The sequence below is a fragment of the Erinaceus europaeus genome, chromosome 22 (genome assembly GCF_950295315.1).
Source record: "Erinaceus europaeus chromosome 22, mEriEur2.1, whole genome shotgun sequence".
NCBI classification, from domain to species: domain Eukaryota; kingdom Metazoa; phylum Chordata; class Mammalia; order Eulipotyphla; family Erinaceidae; genus Erinaceus; species Erinaceus europaeus.
The window spans coordinates 6,231,326-6,251,453 of record NC_080183.1 but is presented as its reverse complement, the minus strand read 5'-3'; the positions used below and the strand labels follow the sequence as shown (position 1 = coordinate 6,251,453).

Sequence of the window (20,128 nt, the reverse complement as noted above, 5' to 3'; positions counted from 1 at the left end):
ATGTGGGTGTTGGGAACATTGCTAGAATGAGGGCTGCTGTAAGGTGAGTGCTGAGATGAGCGGTCCTGGGATAGGGAGATACTGGGATGGAGGTGCTGAGATAAGGGGTGCTGGGATGTGAGTGCTAGAATGGGGAGATGCTGGGATGGGGTTCAGCTCCCAGATTGGGCAGCTGGGCCAAGGAGAGCATCCTGCCAGCAGCCGTCTTGGTGTGAGCTGGACCACAACAGTGGGGCAGGAAGCTCTGAGGTGGAGGGAGGAGCCGTGGGATTGTTCTCCAGTTCCGCCTGTATGCCTGGAGTTCCCTCCTTAGCCCCCAGCCCCCTCCCCACTGCTGCCCCCGCCTCCCTGCTAGACTGCCTATGCTGCCCTCCCCCACAGGGGACAAGCCCATCACCCTTGCTGTTTCTGAGCCCCCTTTGGGGTCTGAGCAGGAAGCCCAGGTGGGAAGACCCCCGCCCCCACCCTGCCTATGTCCTGCAGCCACTCCTGGGCCCCAACAGCCCCCCCTCCAGGACCCTAGCCCACCTATCTGTGGGCTGCCACAATCCCTGGGTGTGGGGGGCTATGACTGCCAACCCAACCTCAACCAGGCAGAGGTGCCCGGGGCCTTCCTGTGTATGGGCTGAGACTCCCCTCCAGCCTGACGACGGGGCAGTGCCCAGGGATCTTGGGGACTACCAGTGAGGAGGTGGTGCCCAAGTGGAGGGGAGCCTGGCCCTACCCTGCTTGCACCTGGGCTCAGGTGACCACCAGGTCCCTCGGGTGCAGTGCCTCAGCCTGGTCCCCCACCGCACGGCACCCCCACCCCGCAGGAGGGAGCTGTGATTGTGGGCTGTGTGGAGGGGTGCTGAGGACTTGAGGTGTCCAGGAGGGTCAGAGGTGAGATGTCGGGACAGGGATAGCAGGAGCCTGTGTGGGTGTGAAATAGCCTTTATTCCCCAATGTCCCCCCCCACCCTGGGGGCACACAGTGCGGGGGGGTGTTGAGGCTGTCATAGATCTAAGAGGGGTAAGGGGTCACACGCAGAGGGAGGGGCACAGCGCGGAGCCTAGAGGAGAGGAGGTTGGTGGGAAGCGGCGCCCGCCCACGGACTGGGGTCGATGAGGTTAATTTCCCTGGGAACACGTGGGGGCGCGCGAGGGGAGCGTCCTCCCCGCACAAGGGGGCGCGCGGGAAGCACCCCTACAAGGGGGGCGCGCGAGGGGTTAGTCCCGTGCACTAGGGGGCGCGCGGGAAGCACCTCCCACATTGGGGGCGTGCGGGAACCGTCCCGAAGCCCAGGGGAGCAGACCGTTGCCTGGGATTGGGAGCGCGCCGGTGGCAGGCCCCCCGCACGAGGGGACGGGCCCTGGGAACCGGGTGGCACCTCCTGGCGGGTTGCGCGGAGCCCCACCCGGCCCTCGCCCTCGCCCTCGCCCGGCGCCCGCACGCGCGCCCTCGGCGGCTTTAAAGGACGGTGCCCCGCCCCACCCCGCCCTCCCGCAGGGGCGCGGCCGGCGAGTGGGCGAGCGAGCTGTCAGTCTCGCCGACTGCGGTGCGGCGCCGGGAGCGCGGGCGCAGAGCCGGGCCGACCGTCGCCGCCGGACCGCCCCCCGCCGAGGCCGCCGCCCGCCGCCGCCTCCGCCCGCGCCGAGCCGAGCCGGGCCGCGCTCCACCGGGCGCGGGCGCTGGGAGCCGGCGGGGCCGGGAGGCGGAGGCGGCGATGCGGGCGCGGGGCCGGGGGCGCCTGCCCGGGCGGCTGCTGCTGCTGCTGCTGGCGCTGTGCGTGCAGGTGAGGGGCGGCGGGCGCGGGGGCGGGGGCCTGCAGGCCTGGGCTCCGGGATGCCTGGGTGCGGGTGCTGGCCTCCGAGGGGCCCGGGTGCCAGGGCTCCGGGTCGTCTGGGCCCCGGGGTGCTGGGCTCCGGGGTGCCAAGGCCCCTGGTGCCCGGACTCCTGGGTGCCCGGGTACCTGGACTCCAGGGTGCCTGGGCGCCAGTCCCCAGCATGCTTGGGTACTGGTCCCAGGGGTATTGCGTGCCGGGCCTCGGGCGCTGCATGCCGGCCCGGGGTACTGGGTGCTCGTCCCCCGGGTGCTGGGTGCCGGCCCTTGCCTCCCGCGCTCTCCGCTTATTTTTAGGCGGCGCGGCCCCTGGGCTATTTCGAGCTGCAGCTGAGCGCGCTGCTGAACGCCAACGGGGAGCTGCTGAGCGGCGCCTGCTGCGACGGCGCCGGGCGGCCGGCGCGCACGGGGGGCTGCGGCCACGACGAGTGCGACACGTACGTGCGCGTGTGCCTCAAGGAGTACCAGACGCAGGTGACGCCCACGGGGTCCTGCAGCTACGGCCACGGCGCCACGCCCGTGTTGGGTGGCAACTCCTTCCACCTGCCGGCCGCGAGGGACCGGGCGCGGGTGCGGCCAGGCGGTGCGGAGGCCCCGGGGCTCGTCGTCATCCCCTTCCAGTTCGCCTGGCCGGTACGTGCGCGCGCCCCGCACCTGGGGGAGGGCGGCATGGGGCGCGTGCGCGGGGGCGCCACGTGGGCTCGGGGGGCGAGGGGCTGTACGTCTGGCAGCGGGTGGCGGCGGGGCATGTGCGCTGCGCGTGCTGGGGCCGGTCAGGGCAGGCCTGCCGAGCGAGCGAGTGAGCGCCCCAGGCCGGCCTGCGCCGCCCCGCTTCCTGCAGGGGGGCGGGAGGGGTCCCCAGGCAGACAGGCACGCCAGTCAGGGTGGGGCGGGGGAGGGATCGGTGTCCCCCTCACTGTGACCTGCGGTGGCACCGCTGTCCCTGTCTTGAAGGAGGAGGGTGGCGGTGGGCTGCAGCCCTGGTCTGGGGTGCCTGTGTCCGGGATGCCTCATCCATGCTCTCCAAAACCTTCTCCCAGATCCCTGGGGCTCAGTGCTATGGAGGGAACCCTGCGTGCAGGGCCAGCCTGGGGGCAGCCTGATGGTCCAGGGGATGCCAGGAGGTGGACAGTGCCCTCTGGGAGCAGGGTGTTGTCAGGGCACTTCTCTAGCCTAGAACTTACCGCCAGATCCACCAGTGGCCTGACCTGTGTCCCTGGTCCCCTGGTTCCCTGGGGCTGGAGAGCCTGGGAGTTGAGTTCAGATGGGCCATCAGAACCGCTTCCCAGCCTGTTCTCTCTCAGGTGCCCCCCTGACATGGCCTCAGTGCCTGCTGGCCACGAGGATGCCCCTTGACCCCATGGCCTCAAGGGAGCATGCCCCCCAGATGGCAGGCCCAGGAGGGGCGGGCAGTTCCGCTGGGCCAGCCCCCGCACCCCAAGGCAGGCAGGCAGGCAGGCAGGCAGGTCTGAGCGGGCTGCAGCCTGTCATCTTCGCTGGGCCAGGGCCAGCGGGCTCCTAATCGCTACCTGAGGATGTGTTTTCTGCTGGTGCTGGCAGCCGCCCGTGGGGGCAGGGAGGCAGCAGGAATGCACCCGCCCGCCACGCACCCCTCTCTGTGCGGCTTTACCCCAGCTGGCCAGTGGGTTGGTGGACAGCTTGACAGGTCTAGGCTCTGGCCCCCCAGCCTATCTCCCCTGTGACCCTAGGACCCTAATGAGGCTCAGGAGGCTCGGGGGGATCGGTGTGGGGGGGGTGGCTCTGTCCTCCACCCCTCGTGGGGCCTGGTTGTGGGCACGGTGATGCACACTGGCATTTCCGTCACTCAGCCCCGCGGCTAGGCCGTCTGTGCAAGTCCAGCTCTGTCCTTGGATACAGGCGTGCAGAAGCTGGGGTGTCCTCCAGGCTATTGCTCTGACAGGGCAGGTCAGTGGGGGCAAGAAGGGCCCCCAGGCAGTGTGGAGCACCCATCCTGGTATGGGGCATAGCCAGGATGCCTGGGTGCAGGTCCCTACCACCTAAGCTGCCCTGTCCCGTCTTGTACTGGACCCTGCCTCATCCCCGGGGCTGACTTTTAGGTGGCCAGGGTGGGTGGACCCAGAGTCTGCATTGGGAGGTTCTTTCCCCCACCCCCCTGCTGGCTGGGTGAACCACGTGATCACACAGGTATGTGGACATGTGTATATGCACACGCACGTGCGCTGGCTCTGGCTTGTTGGATCTGGGTGGCTAGGCTCGGCTGCAGTGTCCACTCTCTCTTTGTGTCCTGTGCTAGCCCAGCTCTGCGCCAGCCTTTCTGTGGCCTGCTCTCTTGGGCACACAGGCGCCTGGCTATGAGGCCTAGCACAAGCCCCCCCACCATGCTTGCTCCCAAGAGGCTCTGCCCCACCTAGTCCTGAACACCCTGGGGACCCCAGTCTCTGCCCTACTCTCTAGGTCCTGTTGTAGGGGTGACTGAGGCCTTTGGGAGGCCTGGTCAGTGACCATTGAGGGCTCTGGGGGGGAGGGGGAGCCTGTGACCCTGAGCTGGGGGGGAGGTTGGTATTTCTGAGTCCCAGGGGAGCTGGAGCTGGTCACCCGCTGGCTCCAGAGTCCGAGACCACCCCTAGAGAGTGGGCCACATGGAGGGCAGGCCTCCTCAAGAGACAGTATGCTGGGCAGGGCCTTGTAGATCTCAGGTTTCAGGAAATGCACGTGTGTCTGGGCTGCTGTGTGGGCTTGTGGGTGGCTTGAACCCTGGGGTAGCCCTACGCTGCCCTGGCACCTTGAGAAGTGGGGGAGGACTCACTCCGACTCTGGGGATGCCTGGGGGGGCCAGGGCAGGCACGTGTGTGGCCGCAGATGTGGCCAGACCCTGGGGAGCAGGTTGCCTGTTGGCGGGGCAGGTCCTCTGCTCTCCAGGGCCGTTCTCCCAGCCCCTGAGCCCTGTCTAGCCCTACTGTCCATTCCAGGCGACAGTCAGGCTGAGAGAGCCAGTGCTGGCCCTGGCCCTGAGGGGGCGCTCAGGTGAGAGAGTAGGTGGACTCCCATCCTGGGGGAGCAGGGGGCCCTTACAGGACAGGGGGCTTCCTGAGGGGCAGCGCCCCCTGCTCAGGGTGTCAGGATGCTGCAGGTGGAGGATCCCAGCTGGCGGGCGGGCATCCCTCGGGCAGGTAACCGGAGCCCTGCGTAACCTTACCTGCGCTGCTGGCCGGCGTGGGGTTTCCCTGGAGCCTCGAGGAGCCCAGGTGTGCAGCCGGCCTGTGTCCCTGGGGTGGGTGCCTGCAGGTGTGTGTGTGTGTGTGGGGGGTTCTGGCTCTGCCTGGGCCTCTCAGGGTGAACACAGGGTCCATAGCTCCTCAGCCTGACCCCAGCACCCCATCCCTGTCCTAGCTTCTAGCCCTGGGCCCTTGACTGCCCTTCTGGCCAGCTGCTCCCCCACTGCACCCCCAAGTCATCCTCCCAGGACTGTGTGACCTGTGGCTAACTGTCTAGCCCACTGCTGTCCATTCAAGCTGCCTGTGTGTGCCACAGGCAGAGAGGAGAGAGCACGAGTCCAGGTGGACAAAGGAACGAATATGTGGACAGCAGGATGGAGGGATGAATGAAAATGCTGGAGGGGGGAAGGAGTGAGTGGATTGAGGAAATGAGAGAGGTGTGAGCGGGCAGTGTGGATGGGTAGTGACTCGTCAGTGGGTGGGTGAGGCCTTCTGGGGTTGAGCTCTTGCCGGCCACCACAGGTGTAAGGGGACCCTGCTGGCCCAGAGCTTGTTTGTGGTTGAGATGGGGACATGGGTGTCCTAGTGTGGGGTGGCCACGTGCTCACCAGCTGGAGGTTTGTGTGGACAGAGTGAGGGAGTGAGCAGTGAGAGTGGGTTGTGGTCAGCCATGCAGAGGTGTGGGTTGGGGGCAGAGCCCACAGCAGTGTCCCTGGCCTGGCAGACCTGGGGGCTGGCGATCATAGCGCAGTCCAGAGGGTAGCAGTGGGCCTCAGGCACTCAGGAGGGAGGATGGGCATCAGGATCCTGAAGGAGGCCCTGGTCAAGGTGGTGTGGACAGTTGTGGGCCTCAGTTTCCCCTCCAGGAGAGGGACTGGCAGGTGAGAGGGCATCAGCAGGAGCCCAGATTCCCCAGGGTTCCCTTGGATGCTCTTGGCCCTCGGCTTCAGGGCACCAGGCCTACAACCCACCCTGGAGGGCACCCTTCTCCCGCGCCCTGGAGGACTAGCCTCTGACCTGTGCAGAGGGCGTGAGCAAGCAGGCAGGTGGGGGACCCCTGACCTAGACAGAGGTAGGGCAGGCCCTGAGCCCTGAGCCAGGCAGAGGTGGTGGGCCCTGACCGTCTTCCTGTCTGCAGCGCTCCTTTACGCTCATTGTGGAAGCCTGGGACTGGGACAACTCCACCAGCCTGGATGGTGAGTGACTCGTGGGGTGTGTGGGCAGCTGTCCACAGGCATGAGTGGCCAAGGCCCAGTGCTAGGACAGCGGCCTTTGTGGAGCACGGCATCCCTGGTGCTCTGGCCCAGAGCTGAACTGTGCGTGATTGGCCCTTCTGGCTGTTTCTGCTGGCTCTGGCTGAGCTGTCCCCTTTGCGGCCATGGTGCCCTACACACCGAAGGAAGATGGCGGGGAGGGGTGGGCGGGGGCAGATAGGGATGGTGGCTCTTAACCAGGGAGCTCTGGAAGAGGGCAGGGGCCTGCTGTGGTCTCCCATGGCCTGCCATGGTCTCACATGTTTTTGTGTGGCCCATTGTGGACTCACATTCTCACATGGCCAGCTGGGTTCTCATGTGACTGACCGTAGTCTCATGTGGCTGGCCAAGGTCCCAGTGGCCCACTGTGATCTCATGTGTTCTCTCACATGGCCCGCCACCCCCCAGACGAACTGATCGAACGGGTGTCGCACACGGGTATGATCACGCCGGATGAGCGCTGGAAGAGCCTGCGCTTTAGTGGCCATGTGGCCCAGCTGGAGCTGCGTATCCGTGTGCGCTGTGGTGAGAACTACTACGGCACCTCCTGCAATAAGCTCTGCCGGCCGCGCGATGACTTCTTCGGCCACTACACCTGCGATCAGTATGGCAACAAGGCCTGCATGGACGGCTGGATGGGCAAGGAGTGCAAGGACGGTGAGCTGGCTGGGTTCACAGCTGGACATGGGCCACAGGGCTGAGTGTGTGGATGTAGGAGGGACAGGGGGCCCTGGAGTTGAGTGGGTGGACACAGGAGGGCCATAGGGTTGAGCAGGTAGATGCAGGAGAGATGGGGCTGAGATGTGGATGCACGAGAGATGAAGCCACTGACTATGTGGGTGGACACAGGAGGGACAAGGGGCCATAAGAAGGAGTGGATGGGTACAGGAGGGGTGGGGGGAACTGGGGCCCATACCATAGGCCTGTGTGGGTGGAGACAGGCCACAGGGGTGTGGGGATGGACACAGGAGGGTCTCTGGGGTGGGGAAGGACATGGGGATCTCTGGGGTGGGGAAGGACATCTCTGGGGTGGGGATGGGCACAGGAGGGTTTCTGGTGTGGGGATGGACACAGGAGGGTCTCTGGGGTGGGGAAGGACAAAGAAGAGTCTCTGGTATGGGGAAGGACATGGGGGGTTTCTGGTGTGGGGATGGACACAGGAGGGTCTCTGGTGTAGGGATGGACACAGGAGGGTCTCTGGTGTAGGGATGGACACAGGAGGGTCTCTGGTGTGGGGATGGACGCAGGAGGGTCTCTGGTGGGGGGAAGGATGCAGGAGGGTCTCTGGTGTGTGGAAGGACACAAGAGGGTCTTTGCATGTGGGGAAGAACACAGTAGAGTCTCTGGGGTGGGGAAAGACACAGGTGGGGTCTCTGGTGTGGGGATGGACACAAGAGGGCCTCTGGAGTGGGGAAGGACACAGGGTCTCTGGAGTGGGGAAGGACACAGGGTCTCTGGTGTGGGGAAGGACACAGGGTCTCCGGTGTGGGGAGGAACACAAGAGGGTCTCGGGTTTGGGGATGGACACAGGAGGGTCTCTGATGTGGGGAAGGACACAGGAAGGTCTCTGGGGTGTGGTGATGGGCACAGATGGTCTCAGGTAGGTAGCAGGACCCAATACACATTAGGTGTGGCCAGGCTTGAAGCTGCCCAGCTTTGAAGCCACCCCCCCACCCCGCTCTCTTTGCAGCTGTGTGCAAGCAGGGTTGTAGCCTGCTCCATGGGCGGTGCTCCGTGCCGGGTGAGTGCAGGTGAGTGCTCCTCCCCTGGGTGCCCGCCTGGGCAGGGGGTTTCTGGGCAGGGATGCAGGCCAGTGTGGGGGGCACTCCTGGGGTCCCCCACGGACCCTCTGGCCACCAACTGCACTCTAGTCTGCATCTGGAGCTGGAGCACAGAGCAGAAGGGCTGGAGAGGCAAGTGGAGACTTGGGATGGGCTTGGAGTTAGGCCTTGGGGATCCTAGGGATAGTTGGGCCGTGGAAGGGGTGAGAATGACCACCCTCCTGGAGTGTGGGGCCAAGGGCACTCGACTTCCCTGCAGTGGGAGAGGGGCCTGGGGAAGCAGGGTCAAGGAGGGAGGGGTTGGAGATGAGAGGATCCTGGTGCTGGTGACACTGTGGGTATGAGGGTGCAGGAGTGGCCGCTGGGTTAGGACGGTGACCTGGAGTGCGGGGGTGGGTAGGAGACAGCCCCAGCTCTGAGACTGGCCAGGTCCAGGTACGGTCAGCAGGCTGGGGGTTCTGGGCTGGGTGAGGGTCAGCCCCGCAGGAAGCGGGCGGTAGGCTTGGAGGTGGGCCTCCCCCACGGCAGCCAGCTGCCGGCTGAGGCTCTGGTTTCAGCGTCCCTTGTCCCTCCGGATGCGGATACGGAGATGGCCCTGCCTTCCTGCTGCGCCTCCGCCCGGCTCAGGGGCCCCGCCCGACCCAGCCCTGCCCAGCCAGTGTCTCTCAATTTTCCTCCCCCAGCAGACGGTGCCCCTCCATGGCCTCAGGTCTGGGGAGGACAGAGGTGTTTCCTTTTGGAAAGGCTCACGTGACTGTGGGGCACAGTGACCTGAGTGTCGCTGTAGTCCCCTCTGTGAGCCTGGGGCCTGTCAAGGGCCTGGAGGGTGGGCGCCACTAGCCGCGGGGTCTCCAGGGGGGACGCTGATGTCTGCTGGGGAGTGGGCCCCCGGGGGGCCGTCTGGGGTGGTGCGGCCCCACCCTGTGTTGGTCAGCTCTGTGAGAGCTTCAGGGGCCAGTGTTCCCTGGGGAGCACCCTCTGAGGCCCTGCATAGCTGTCCACCTGCCTAGGGTCCCGTGGCGCCTCCCTCTCTTGGCGCCGGCCTGGGCCCGCTCAGGCCAAGTCCCAAAATAGCCCAAGGAGTGACTGGACAGCTGCACGGTGCCCGGGAAGTGCCCGTGGGCTGCTGGCAGGGTGGCTACTGGCCCTTCCATGTCCCCCCACCCCTTACAACAACCTCCCCCAAGGTTGGCTCCTGGCCAGGGTCTGGTCCCTTCATAATACCCCTCCTCCGCAGGGTGGCTTATGGTTCCTTCGTAACCCCCCAACCCAGGGTGGCCCCTGGCCTGGGCCTGGCCCCCTCACACCCCTGCCCCGACCCCCAGGTGCAGCTACGGCTGGCAGGGGCGCTTCTGTGACGACTGTGTCCCCTATCCTGGCTGTATGCACGGCAGCTGCGTGGAGCCCTGGCAGTGTAACTGCGAGACCAACTGGGGTGGCCTTCTCTGCAACAAAGGTAGGGCGACGGTGGCCGGGCTCGGGGCTCTGGGCATTCCTCACGGTCACCCCTCATGCTGCCCCTGCCCCCAGACCTGAACTACTGCGGCAGCCACCATCCCTGTGTCAATGGGGGCACCTGCATCAACGCAGAGCCGGACCAGTACCGCTGTGCCTGCCCCCAGGGCTACTCGGGCCAGAACTGCGAGCGGGGTGCGTGGGGGTGAGCGGTGGGTGGGGCGGGGTGGTGGGGGCAAGTGGCAGGGTGGGGCCTCATCTGGACACGCTCCTGAGTGTGGTACACGACCTGGTGGCCAAGCCTGGTGGAAACACATCGGGGCTGACCACCTTTCCTCTGGCCCACCCACCCCTTGCAGCTGAACACGCCTGTGCTTCTAACCCCTGTGCCAACGGGGGGTCCTGCCACGAGGTGCCCTCCGGCTTCGAGTGTCACTGCCCCTCGGGCTGGAGTGGGCCCACCTGTGCTCTGGGTGAGTGCATGTAGCTGGCACCCTGGGGCCCGAGTGGGCTGCCCCCTGCAGTGTGCATGGGCCTATGGACCTGCCTCCCTCGGGAGCCCTGTAGGCAGCCCCTGCAGGCTCCCCCCTGCAGACTCCCCCCCACAGACTCCCCCTGGCTCAGCCACACACCCCCTCAGGCCCCCTGGCTCAGGCCCCTCCTGCAGGCAGATCCCCAGACTTCCTGCTCCCTGCAGACACCCCCCCCAGGCTACCCCTCCTGACACCCCCCTCTCAGGTCCTCTTCTGCCCACAGACATTGACGAGTGCATGTCCAGCCCGTGTGCAGCCGGGGGCACCTGCGTGGACCAGGTGGACGGCTTCGAGTGCCTCTGCCCTGAGCAGTGGGTGGGGGCCACCTGCCAGCTGGGTAAGGGGGGCGGGGGTACCTGCATGGACTGTGCTGCGCATGTGGCTGGCTGTGGGCTGCTGGTCTGCGGGGACCCATCGCTCCCTTGTCTCGCCCACAGACGCCAATGAGTGTGACGGGCGGCCGTGCCTTAACGCTTTTTCTTGCAAAAACCTGATTGGTGGCTATTACTGTGATTGCCTGCCGGGCTGGAAGGGCGCCAACTGCCACATCAGTCAGTACAGGCGGGTGCGGGGTGGGCGGCTGGGGGGCCAGGGGACCCTGCCCTGACTGCTCCTCCCTCCCTCCCTCCTTCCTCCTCTCCTCCCTCCTTTGCTCCTCAGATGTCAACGACTGTCGTGGGCAGTGTCTGCACGGGGGTACCTGCAAGGTGAGGGGCCAGGTGGTGGGTGGGGGAAGGAGGGCACCATGGGGCTTCAGGACTGGCAGAGTCTCACCCCATGCCCTCTGTCCCCCTGGCCTTCAGGACCTGGTGAATGGCTACCAGTGTGTGTGTCCGCGGGGCTTTGGCGGCCGACACTGCGAGCTGGAGCTAGACGAGTGTGCCAGCAGTCCCTGCCTTGCAGGCGGGCTCTGTGAGGACCTGGTGGGCGGCTTCTTCTGCCACTGCCCCAAGGGCTTCTCAGGGCCACTCTGCGAGGTGAGCTCCTCCTGGGACCAAAGTTGGGGGCGGAGGGGTGCTCAGGCCTCAGAAGAGGTGTCCTGGGAGGAGGCCCTGCTGTTGGAGTGAATTGGGAGCCCCAGCTGGCCTTCCTGGGGCCCCTACCTTAGTAGCTGCAGGAGTGCTCACTTGGGCATGCAGATTTTCAGTGACCAGACTGGAACCTGGTCCCACTGCTCTAGTGGAAGCTTCTGGGCTGTGTCCCACCACCACCACCACCACCACCTTTTTCTCTGTGTAAAAAAGCAGAGCCCTCTGAACGCCCCCGTGATGACCCAGACAGGCTGGTGCAGGGATCTGGGGGCCTCGGGGCAGGATTTCCCACCTCCCTCTGACCTGCCAGGGCGGGAAACTACAGGGCAATGAGTGGGCGGCCAGAAGCCAGTTACTTTCAGAACAACCCACGTCCTGACGGGTTGACCACTAGAATGGGCAGGGCAGGCCTTCCTGATAGGTGGGAGAGCAGGGTGGATGGGCAGGCAGGAGCTAGAAGCAACAGCCACCCTGGAGGCCAGCGGGCCAGTGGGCTCCGGCTTGCTATCTGGCCCTGGTCTGCAGGCTTGCAGGTGACCTGGCTACATCCTCAATATCCTACTCGCAGGTGAACATCGACTTCTGTGAGCCCAGCCCCTGCCAGAACGGGGCACGCTGCTACAACCTGGAGGGTGACTACTACTGCGCCTGTCCTGACCACATGGGTGGCAAGAACTGCTCGGAGGCACGGGAGCCATGCCCGGGAGGGACCTGTGGAGGTGTGGGGCTTGGGACTGGTGGGCCCTGTGGGGGTGGGCGGGGTCTCAGAATGGATAGGGGCTCGTGGAGCTGGGTGAGGCTATGAGTGGATGGGCCTAGGATTGGGCGGGGCCTGCTGGGTGTAACCCTGCCAAGTAGGCCCTGACCTTTCTCCTCCCACTATAGTGATCGATGGCTGTGGGTCCGAGGCTAGGCCCAGGGTGGCTGGCGCTGTACCATCCAGTGTGTGTGGCCCCCACGGACATTGTGTCAGTCTACCTGGGGGAAACTTCTCCTGCGTCTGTGACAGTGGCTTCACAGGCACTTACTGCCACGAGAGTGAGTGGTGTTGGTTGGGGCTGGTGGGAGGCTGTGGGCAGGGAACAGGGACAGTAAATGCAGTAAATGGGGCCATGGATGGGGACTAGGAAGGATAGTGGCTGGGGCAGTGGAGAGGGCAGTGGATGAGATGTGGACCACAGCTACCGTCCTGAGCACCCTCGTGTCCACCCCACAGACATTGACGACTGCCTGAGCCGGCCTTGCCGCAATGGAGGCACGTGTATCGATGATGTGGATGCCTTTCGCTGCTTCTGCCCCAGCGGCTGGGAGGGCGAGCTCTGTGACACCAGTGAGTGCTGCCCCACCCCCAGCCCAGCCCCCGCTCACTGGCCATCAGGGTACCCATGCCCAGCCTCAACCCCTCCACTGGCTACCAGGGGTCTGGCTTCTGCCCTCACTCGGGGTCCAGCTTGTGCCTCCTTGCTCGGGATTCCTCCCTGCGCCAGCCACCCCTGCTGACTGGCGTCCTCGCCCCCAGATCCCAACGACTGCCTCCCCGATCCCTGCCATAGCCGCGGCCGTTGCTACGACCTGGTCAGTGACTTCTATTGCGCGTGTGTGGATGGCTGGAAGGGCAAGACCTGCCACTCGCGTGAGTGCCAGCCTGGGGACCCCGGGGGGGGGGGGGGCCCGGGGAGCCTGTCTGCGCCTGCTGGGTGCCTACCTGCCGTATGCCTGCAGGTGAGTTCCAGTGTGATGCCTACACCTGCAGCAATGGCGGCACCTGCTATGACAATGGGGACACTTTCCACTGCGCCTGCCCACCTGGCTGGAAGGGCAGCACCTGCAACATCCGTGAGGGCAGGGTCTGGGGGTGGGGTAGGGGCTGCGTGTGGGGGTTGGAGTGGTGCCTGGGCTGGGGTGGGGTCCGGGCTGAGGGTCTGGGTGGGAAGGGGCTGGGGGGGAGGTACCTGGGCAGGATGCCAGGACCCCTCCTCTCTCTGCAGCTAAGAACAGCAGCTGCCTGCCCAACCCCTGCATGAATGGGGGCACCTGTGTAGGCAGTGGGGACTCCTTCTCCTGCATCTGCCGAGATGGCTGGGAGGGCCACACCTGCACCCACAGTGAGCTGGGACCCAAGGGGCTGCCCGAGAAACCCACTGACACCCAGTCCAGCCCCTAACCCGAAGCTCCTCCCAGCCCCCTCTAGCTTGGGACCACTCCTGTCCCATCAGCCTCCTCCCCATCACACAAGCCCCAGTCTGCTTCTCCCTGAGGTGGTGCCCTCTTCCGGCTAAAGGTGGCCCCCAGACAGATCCCCAGGGCTCCAGGGCACTACAGCCCATCCTGGCCACTTGGGAGGGAGGTGGGCCGTGCACAGGGCTGGCCTGACTGACTCCTCCTTTTCGCAGACACCAACGACTGCAACCCCCTGCCGTGGTGAGTGGCTGCCCTGCAGGCCGGCTGGCGGGGAACTCGGCCACGGGGGGCCCCCTGACACCCCTCTCCCTGCAGCTACAATGGTGGCCTCTGTGTGGATGGCATCAACTGGTTCCGCTGCGAGTGTGCTGCGGGCTTCGCGGGCCCAGACTGCCGCATCAGTGAGTCGGGAGGGGGTGGCTGTCTCCTGTCTGGCCAGGGTCCCTTCAGACACGTCCCCTGCCCCATCTGGGGATCCCTGCAGACCTGTGGGAAGGGAGTGAGGGCCCAGGGTGGCATGGCACAGGCAGGCACTTGCTGCTCTGGCCTCTGTCCCTCCCATGCCCCTGCTGACCCCTGCCTCCCACAGATATTGACGAGTGCCAGTCCTCCCCCTGTGCTTATGGGGCCACCTGCGTGGACGAGATCAATGGCTATCGTTGCAGCTGCCCACCAGGCCGGGCAGGACAACGGTGCCAGGATGGTGGGTGGGGGCCCAAGGGTGGGTAGGTGGGTGGGTGGGCAGCCCGTGCCCTGCTGACTGCTGACCCTGACGCAGTGATCTTCCTGGGGAGGCCCTGCTGGTCACGGGGTGCGCCCTTCCCGCACGGCAGCTCCTGGCTGGAGGACTGCAACAGTTGCCGCTGCCTGGATGGCCGCCGAGACTGCAGCAAGGTGGGCCTGCCCTCTGCCCTCTGACTCCGGAACGCGGGCCTGGGCCTTTCCGCTGACCTGGCAGCCTGTGTGTGTACTCCCAGGTGTGGTGTGGGCAGAAGCCCTGCCTGCTGGTAGGCCCTCCGGACACCCTGCGTGCCCAGTGCCCACCTGGCCAGAGGTGCCTGGACAGGACTCCCGGCCAGTGTCTGCAGCCACCCTGTGCGGCCTGGGGTGAGTGTGGGACTGAGGAGCCCCTGCCACCCGGCACCCCCTGCGTGCCGCGCTCCCGCCACTTAGACAACAACTGCGCCCGCCTCACCCTGCACTTCAACCTTGAGCAGGTGCCCCAGGTGAGTTGGTACCCCCCTCTGGGGCTCTGGTGTCAGGGGTGCAGGCCTGAGGGGCACTGAGACCAGTTGGCCCTTTTTCCAGTGCTCCTGTCCCCACGGCCCTGGCCCTGCTCTGGATTCTGACTTCTGGGGATGCCCGCAGTTGAGGGCAGTCCTGCTCAGGCCCTTTCTGCCTCAGTACCAGTGGGGGGAGCTCAGATGAGAGGTCTTCGGGAGTGCCTGAGGAGGGGCTCATAGCTAAGTGGGTGGATCTGCCGGGGTGCCTGGGAGGGGGCTCAAAGCTCGGCAGACCCCTCTGTCTCTAGGGGGCTGTTTTCTACTGCAGGGTGTGCACAGGACTGGGTTGCCCCACATACACACTAGGATGTGGGCATGGCAGCCACTGGGCGTGTTCTCAGGACAGGCTGCCCTGTGCTACCCTCAGGCTGCAGGCCTGGCCCTGATCACTCCCACGCTACACTTCTCTGCCTCCCCCACCCCCTGTCCAGGGCACCACTGTGGGGGCCATCTGCTCAGGGATCCGTGCCCTGCCAGCCATCAGGTCAGTGGCCCGAGACCGCCTGCTGGTGCTACTATGTGACCGGCCGTCCACAGGGGCCAGCGAGGTGGAGGTGGCTGTGGTGAGTGTGGGTGACCAGGCTCTGCCGTGTGCCCGGGGAGGGTGTAGTCCCGGATGGTGGCTGTGGTGAGTGTGGGTGACCAGTCTGCTGTGTGCCCAGGGAGGGTGTAGTCCCGGATGGTGGCTGTGGTGAGTGTGGGTGACCAGGCTCTGCCGTGTGCCCAGGGAGGGTGTAGTCCCGGATGGTGGCTGTGGTGAGTGTGGGTGACCTGTCTGCCATATGCCCAGGGAGGGTGTAGTCCCGGATGGTGGCTGTGGTGAGTGTGGGTGACCTGTCTGCCATATGCCCAGGGAGGGTGTAGTCCCGGATGGTGGCTGTGGTGAGTGTGGGTGACCGGTCTGCTGTGTGCCCAGGGAGGGTGTAGTCCCGGATGGTGGCTGTGGTGAGTGTGGGAGACCAGGCTCTGCCGTGTGCCCAGGGAGGGTGTAGTCCCGGATGGTGGCTGTGGTGAGTGTGGGTGACCGGTCTGCTGTGTGCCCAGGGAGGGTGTAGTCACGGATGGTGGCTGTGGTGAGTGTGGGTGACCAGGCTCTGCCGTATGCCCAGGGAGGGGGTAGTCCCGGATGGTGGCTGTGGTGAATGTGGGTGACCAGGCTGTGCCGTGTGCCCAGGAAGGGTGTAGTCCCGGATGGTGGCTGTGGTGAGTGTGGGTGACCAGGCTCTGCCGTGTGCCCAGGGAGGGTGTAGTCCCGGTTGGTGGCTGTGGTGAGTGTGGGTGACCAGGCTCTGCCGTGTGCCCAGGGAGGGTGTAGTCACGGATGGTGGCTGTGGTGAGTGTGGGTGACCCGGCTGTGCCGTGTGTCCAGGGAGGAGTGTAGTCCTGGATGCCAGAGGAGGGGGCTGGAGCTGAGGAGCTAACAGGTCCTCCCCATGACCCCCGCTGAACCCCCTGCCCCTTCAGTCCTTCAGCCCACCGCAGGACCTACAGGACAGCAGCCTGATTCAGGATGTGGCACACGCCATTGTGGCTGCCATCACACAGCGGGGGAACAGCTCACTACTGCTGGCTGTCTCAGAGGTCAAGGTGGAGACACTGGTGGTGGGCAGTTCCTCGACAGGTGAGAAGGTGTGGCCCGGCCGGGGCTGATTCCTCCATGCAGATGCCCCCATCCCCAGTGTGGATCCTAACCTTGCTCCCCCATCCCCAGCATGGTTTCTACCTATCTTTAGGGTAGATGCACCCACCCCTAGAGTGCCCCCCCAACCACAGAGCAGGCTCTCCATCCCCAGCTTAGACGACCCCACCCCCAGAGTAGACAGCCTGGCCCCCTTGTCTCCCCATCCCCAGCATGGACTCCCCAGCATGATGCCCCACATACCTATCCACAGCATGGATCCCCCACCCGCAGTCCCGCTCCCTTCCTCTCCATCTCCAGCATAGACTCCATACCCCTTGTGGATGCCCCCAACCCTGACTTCCCCCCCCCGTCCCCAGCAGAGAAGCCCCCTCAGCATGGACACCCCACCCCTGACCCTCCCCCCAACCCCCCCACCCCCAGGGGTGCTGGTGCCCGTGCTGTGCGGCCTGTTCAGTGTGCTGTGCGCGGCCTGCGTGGCGGTGTGCGTGTGGTGGACCCGCAAACGCAGGAAAGAGCGGGAGCGCAGCCGGCTGCCTCGAGACGAAAGCACCAACAACCAGTGGGCCCCTCTGAACCCCATTCGCAACCCCATCTCACGGTCGGGCCCCAAGGACCTGCTGCCCCCACCTGGCCCGGGCCCCACCGACGAGGATGAGGAGGATGTGGGTCGAGAGGCTGTCGCCGAGGCCCAGAAGTTCCTCCCACACAAACTCACCAAAGACCCATGCAGCCCAGCCAGACCCACGCGCTGGGCAGCGGGCCCCAAGGTGGACAATCGTGCCGTGGGCCGCAGCCTGAACCAGGCCTAGGCCCGCCCGCCTACCAGGACCACCGACCGTGTGCATAGTTCCTTTATTTTGTGTAAAAAAACCCACCAAAACCAAAAAACAAATGTTTATTTTCTATGTTTCCTGGACCCTGTATAAATTATTGGGTAGCTGTTGGGTGGAGAAGGGCCCATCCTTTGTAGTGGCTATTTTTGTACTGTTCCCGTGTGTCCTGACGCCGTGGCAAGAGAGCAGCGCTGTCTGTCCTCCACCGAGCTGTCTAACGTCTGTCCCCAGAGGTGGCGCACTGTTTACAGAACTTCCTTCTTATTCCTCACTCTTGCTTCTCCGTGGCTCCAGGCCAAAGAGCCATGGAACCCATATGGCTACCGGCGTGGCCTGTGGCCGTTGGTGGGACCGTGGCCGTCAGACAGGCCCTGCCTCTTGGGGACCCAGGCTGTTGGTGGGACCACCGTAGCCTGTCTTGTGGCCCGTGGCTGGCGGCTGGCTCTGGGGACCTCGGATGACGGCATGGCGGCTCCTGTGCTTGTTGGGGCTCGTGGTCCTGGGCGGGCATAGGGCTCCCACCGATGACCACCCATATGCCCCAGGAGCCCTGAGATCTTGCCACTGTGCTTTCAGAAGTGCCCTTCCCTGCTGCCCTGCTCACCAGCCGGGGCAGTGCCTGAGCTCGTGACAAGTGCCTTCACACGGACTCTCCCCTGGGCTCCTGCCGCCCACTCCCTCGTGAAAGTGCATTTCTGTACATATGTACATATTAAACGATCACTGTATATTTGATTTAGTAACTCAGCCCTGCTGGCCTACCTGTTCTTTGGGGTGCGGGGGGGGGCAGGGTGCATAGGGGCTGGTGGGTGCAAAGGTGGGGTTGGATGCAGAGGAATGGGCAAGTAAGTGGATTCCCCGGTTTTGGGGGTGAGCGAAGCTCCCCAGAGGGACAGAAGCTGCCAGTTGCCCAGGTTGAGACAGGAGTGGCACCCGGTGGTATGGTGCTGTGTCTGGCTAGTTCTGCCCCTCTACCCATGGGTAGCAGCTGATCACAGACCGGGGATGAAGCCAGGACCTCGGACAGAGGACCAGGCTGCCATGCGGGGGGACTTGTGACCGAGGAGTGCTTGCAGCCTGGTGGTTGGTGGGTGGAGGGAAGGTAGACCTGCAGGTTGGACCAAAGACACCTGGACCTGCGAGCGACAGAAACTGGCCTCTGCACATGCCACCCAGAGTCAGTGAGTGCGGTCAGGGAGGGAGTCATGCTGCTGAAGTGGGGTGGTGGTGGTGGGGACAGGGCTGGGGCAAGAGGATAGAAGGCAATGAGGGGACAGGGCTGGGGGCAGAGGACATGGTTGGAAGCAGGGGACAGGACTGGGGGAAGGGGACATAGTTGGGGGGTATGACTGGAGGCAGGGGACATGAGTGGAGTGGACACAGCTGAGGGTACAGGACAGGGACAGGCACCATCTCTGGGTCTGGGTAGGATCTGGGCAGCATGTCCCCTTCATCCTGGGGAGCCCCATGGCGTGCAGTCATCATGGATACCTTGTCCACTCAGGGTAGGGGGCTCTGAGACTTCCACTATGACCCTCTATAGCTCGGTCCTGGATCTTAGGCTACAGGGCAGGGTCAGAGACACACCTCAAACCCCTGACCAGGGTCTGAGTGGGAGCAGGGCTGTGGTGGTGTTGGGGAGCCCGGGACATGACTCCCGCCCAGCACCCTGGGGCTGCCCGCTGCCTCCTCGGTGCCCCTAGGGGCTGCACCCGCTGGCTCTGCTTGGCGACAGCGCTGCTGGCTGAGTCTCCTGAGAAGGTGCCCGGGAGCAGAAGCAGAGCCTTACGCACAGGCTCGTTAACCCCTGCAGGCCTGGTGTCTGCACCTGCTGCTGTCCCTGTAGTGGACTGACCCTGGTGGGCTTCCCAGTCCCCTGACCACCAGGCTGCCTGGGGACTTTTGGAAACTTCCATGGAGCTACAGAAGGATAAATGGGCACAGTGGAAGTGAGTGAGGCTGCCTCTGGGACATAGAGATCATGGGTCAAACAGGTGAGCTGAGGTCATAGGTCAGGAGCTGTGTCCTTGGGCAGGGTACTTCCCCTGGGAGAAGGCCAATGTGGGGGCCACAGGGGGCAGGGGGCTCCTTGTGTAGCCACCTGGCAAGACAGTGCTCCTCAAGGATCCCCAGCACCCTCTGCAGACTCGGAATCTGGAGGGAACATCCCTGACAGCCCCCGGGACCCACATCCACAGTGCAGAGCCACTGACTGTAGCCCCAGACCTGGACCCTGCAGGGGTGGGGATATGGGCAGGGTCCCTGTGGGCCTGTGGGGAACTGGCTCAGCTATGGATGAGCTGATGGCACCCCAGTATCCCCCAAATCTGCTACAGCTCCCTATGATGGCAGGAACATTTCCAAAGGGTGCTGTCCCCAAGCTGACCAGGACACATGGGACCGCAGGGCTAGAACTCAGTCTGATCCCTGATGCTGCATGTGGTGGAGTTTGGGAAGGCGCTTCCTCATGTGGATTAAGTAAAATAAGCCATTACAAATAGTAGAAAAAGTGAACTAATCCTTTCACCAACAGATTTATCTATCAGTCCTCCAGGTCGATTCATAATCACAGCTGAAGAGTAATGAAAGAAAAGAGGGAAAATGGGGAGTCGGGCGGTAGTGCAGCGGGTTAAGCGCACATGGCATGAAGCGCAAGGACCGGCGTAAGGATCCCGGTTTGAGCCCTTGGCTCCCCATCCGCAGGGGGTCACTTCACAAGTGGTGAAGCAGGTCTGCAGGTGTCTGTCTTTCTCTCCCCCTCTCTGTCTTCCCCTCCTCTCTCCATTTCTCTCTGTCCTATCCAACAACGACAACATCAATAACAACAACAATAATAACTACAACAATAAGAAAAAAAAACAAGGGCAACAAAAGGGAAAATAAATAAATATAAAATAATTTAAAAAAGAAAAGAAAAGAGGGGAAATGGGCAGAAATAGACAAGGTGAGTCATGAGCAAGGAAACAGGAGTGTTGACACGGGAGCATCACAGAGGCCACAGGGAAAGCACTTGGACAGAGCACTGAGCACTCAGAGGGAATGAGTGAAGGCCTGGGGAAATATCAATTTCCAAAACTCACCCAAGGGAAGGTGATAAGCTTCAGTAGGCCCTTTGGC

General features: G+C 64.3%; 1 protein-coding gene across 5 annotated transcripts; it reads left to right on the top strand.

Annotated features, from left to right (window-relative positions):
- Positions 1 to 1,205: 1,205 nt before the first annotated feature.
- Positions 1,206 to 17,754, top strand: JAG2 (jagged canonical Notch ligand 2). Of its 5 annotated transcripts, XM_060181168.1 has the most exons (26): positions 1,208 to 1,774; positions 2,120 to 2,455; positions 6,158 to 6,215; positions 6,681 to 6,929; positions 7,963 to 8,023; positions 9,379 to 9,509; positions 9,584 to 9,703; positions 9,868 to 9,981; positions 10,265 to 10,378; positions 10,479 to 10,592; positions 10,702 to 10,748; positions 10,845 to 11,018; positions 11,641 to 11,791; positions 11,958 to 12,110; positions 12,289 to 12,402; positions 12,592 to 12,705; positions 12,795 to 12,908; positions 13,061 to 13,177; positions 13,466 to 13,493; positions 13,569 to 13,654; positions 13,843 to 13,956; positions 14,032 to 14,147; positions 14,231 to 14,479; positions 14,968 to 15,099; positions 16,001 to 16,157; positions 16,599 to 17,754. In XM_060181168.1, the coding sequence occupies exons 1-26, from the start codon at positions 1,706 to 1,708 to the stop codon at positions 16,985 to 16,987; spliced, it is 3,621 nt and encodes a 1,206-aa protein (XP_060037151.1). In that variant the 5' UTR covers positions 1,208 to 1,705; the 3' UTR covers positions 16,988 to 17,754. The 5 variants fall into 5 exon arrangements, with proteins under 5 accessions (XP_060037155.1, XP_060037154.1, XP_060037151.1 ...); XM_060181172.1 differs by lacking the exon at positions 16,599 to 17,754 and having other exon boundaries at positions 1,206 to 1,774; positions 14,904 to 15,099; positions 16,001 to 16,140; XM_060181171.1 differs by lacking the exons at positions 16,001 to 16,157; positions 16,599 to 17,754 and adding an exon at positions 15,203 to 15,300 and having other exon boundaries at positions 1,206 to 1,774; positions 14,968 to 15,140.
- The last annotated feature ends 2,374 nt before the right edge of the window (positions 17,755 to 20,128 follow it).

Excerpts from the sequence above, each read along its gene's own strand:
- JAG2 (XM_060181168.1), top strand. The coding sequence starts at position 1,706 with ATGCGGGCGCGGGGCCGGGGGCGCCTGCCCGGGCGGCTGCTGCTGCTG. Across the intron at positions 6,930-7,962 it reads GGGCAAGGAGTGCAAGGACG|CTGTGTGCAAGCAGGGTTGT; the intron begins GTGAGCTGGCTG and ends CTCTCTTTGCAG. Across the intron at positions 13,957-14,031 it reads AGGACAACGGTGCCAGGATG|TGATCTTCCTGGGGAGGCCC; the intron begins GTGGGTGGGGGC and ends ACCCTGACGCAG.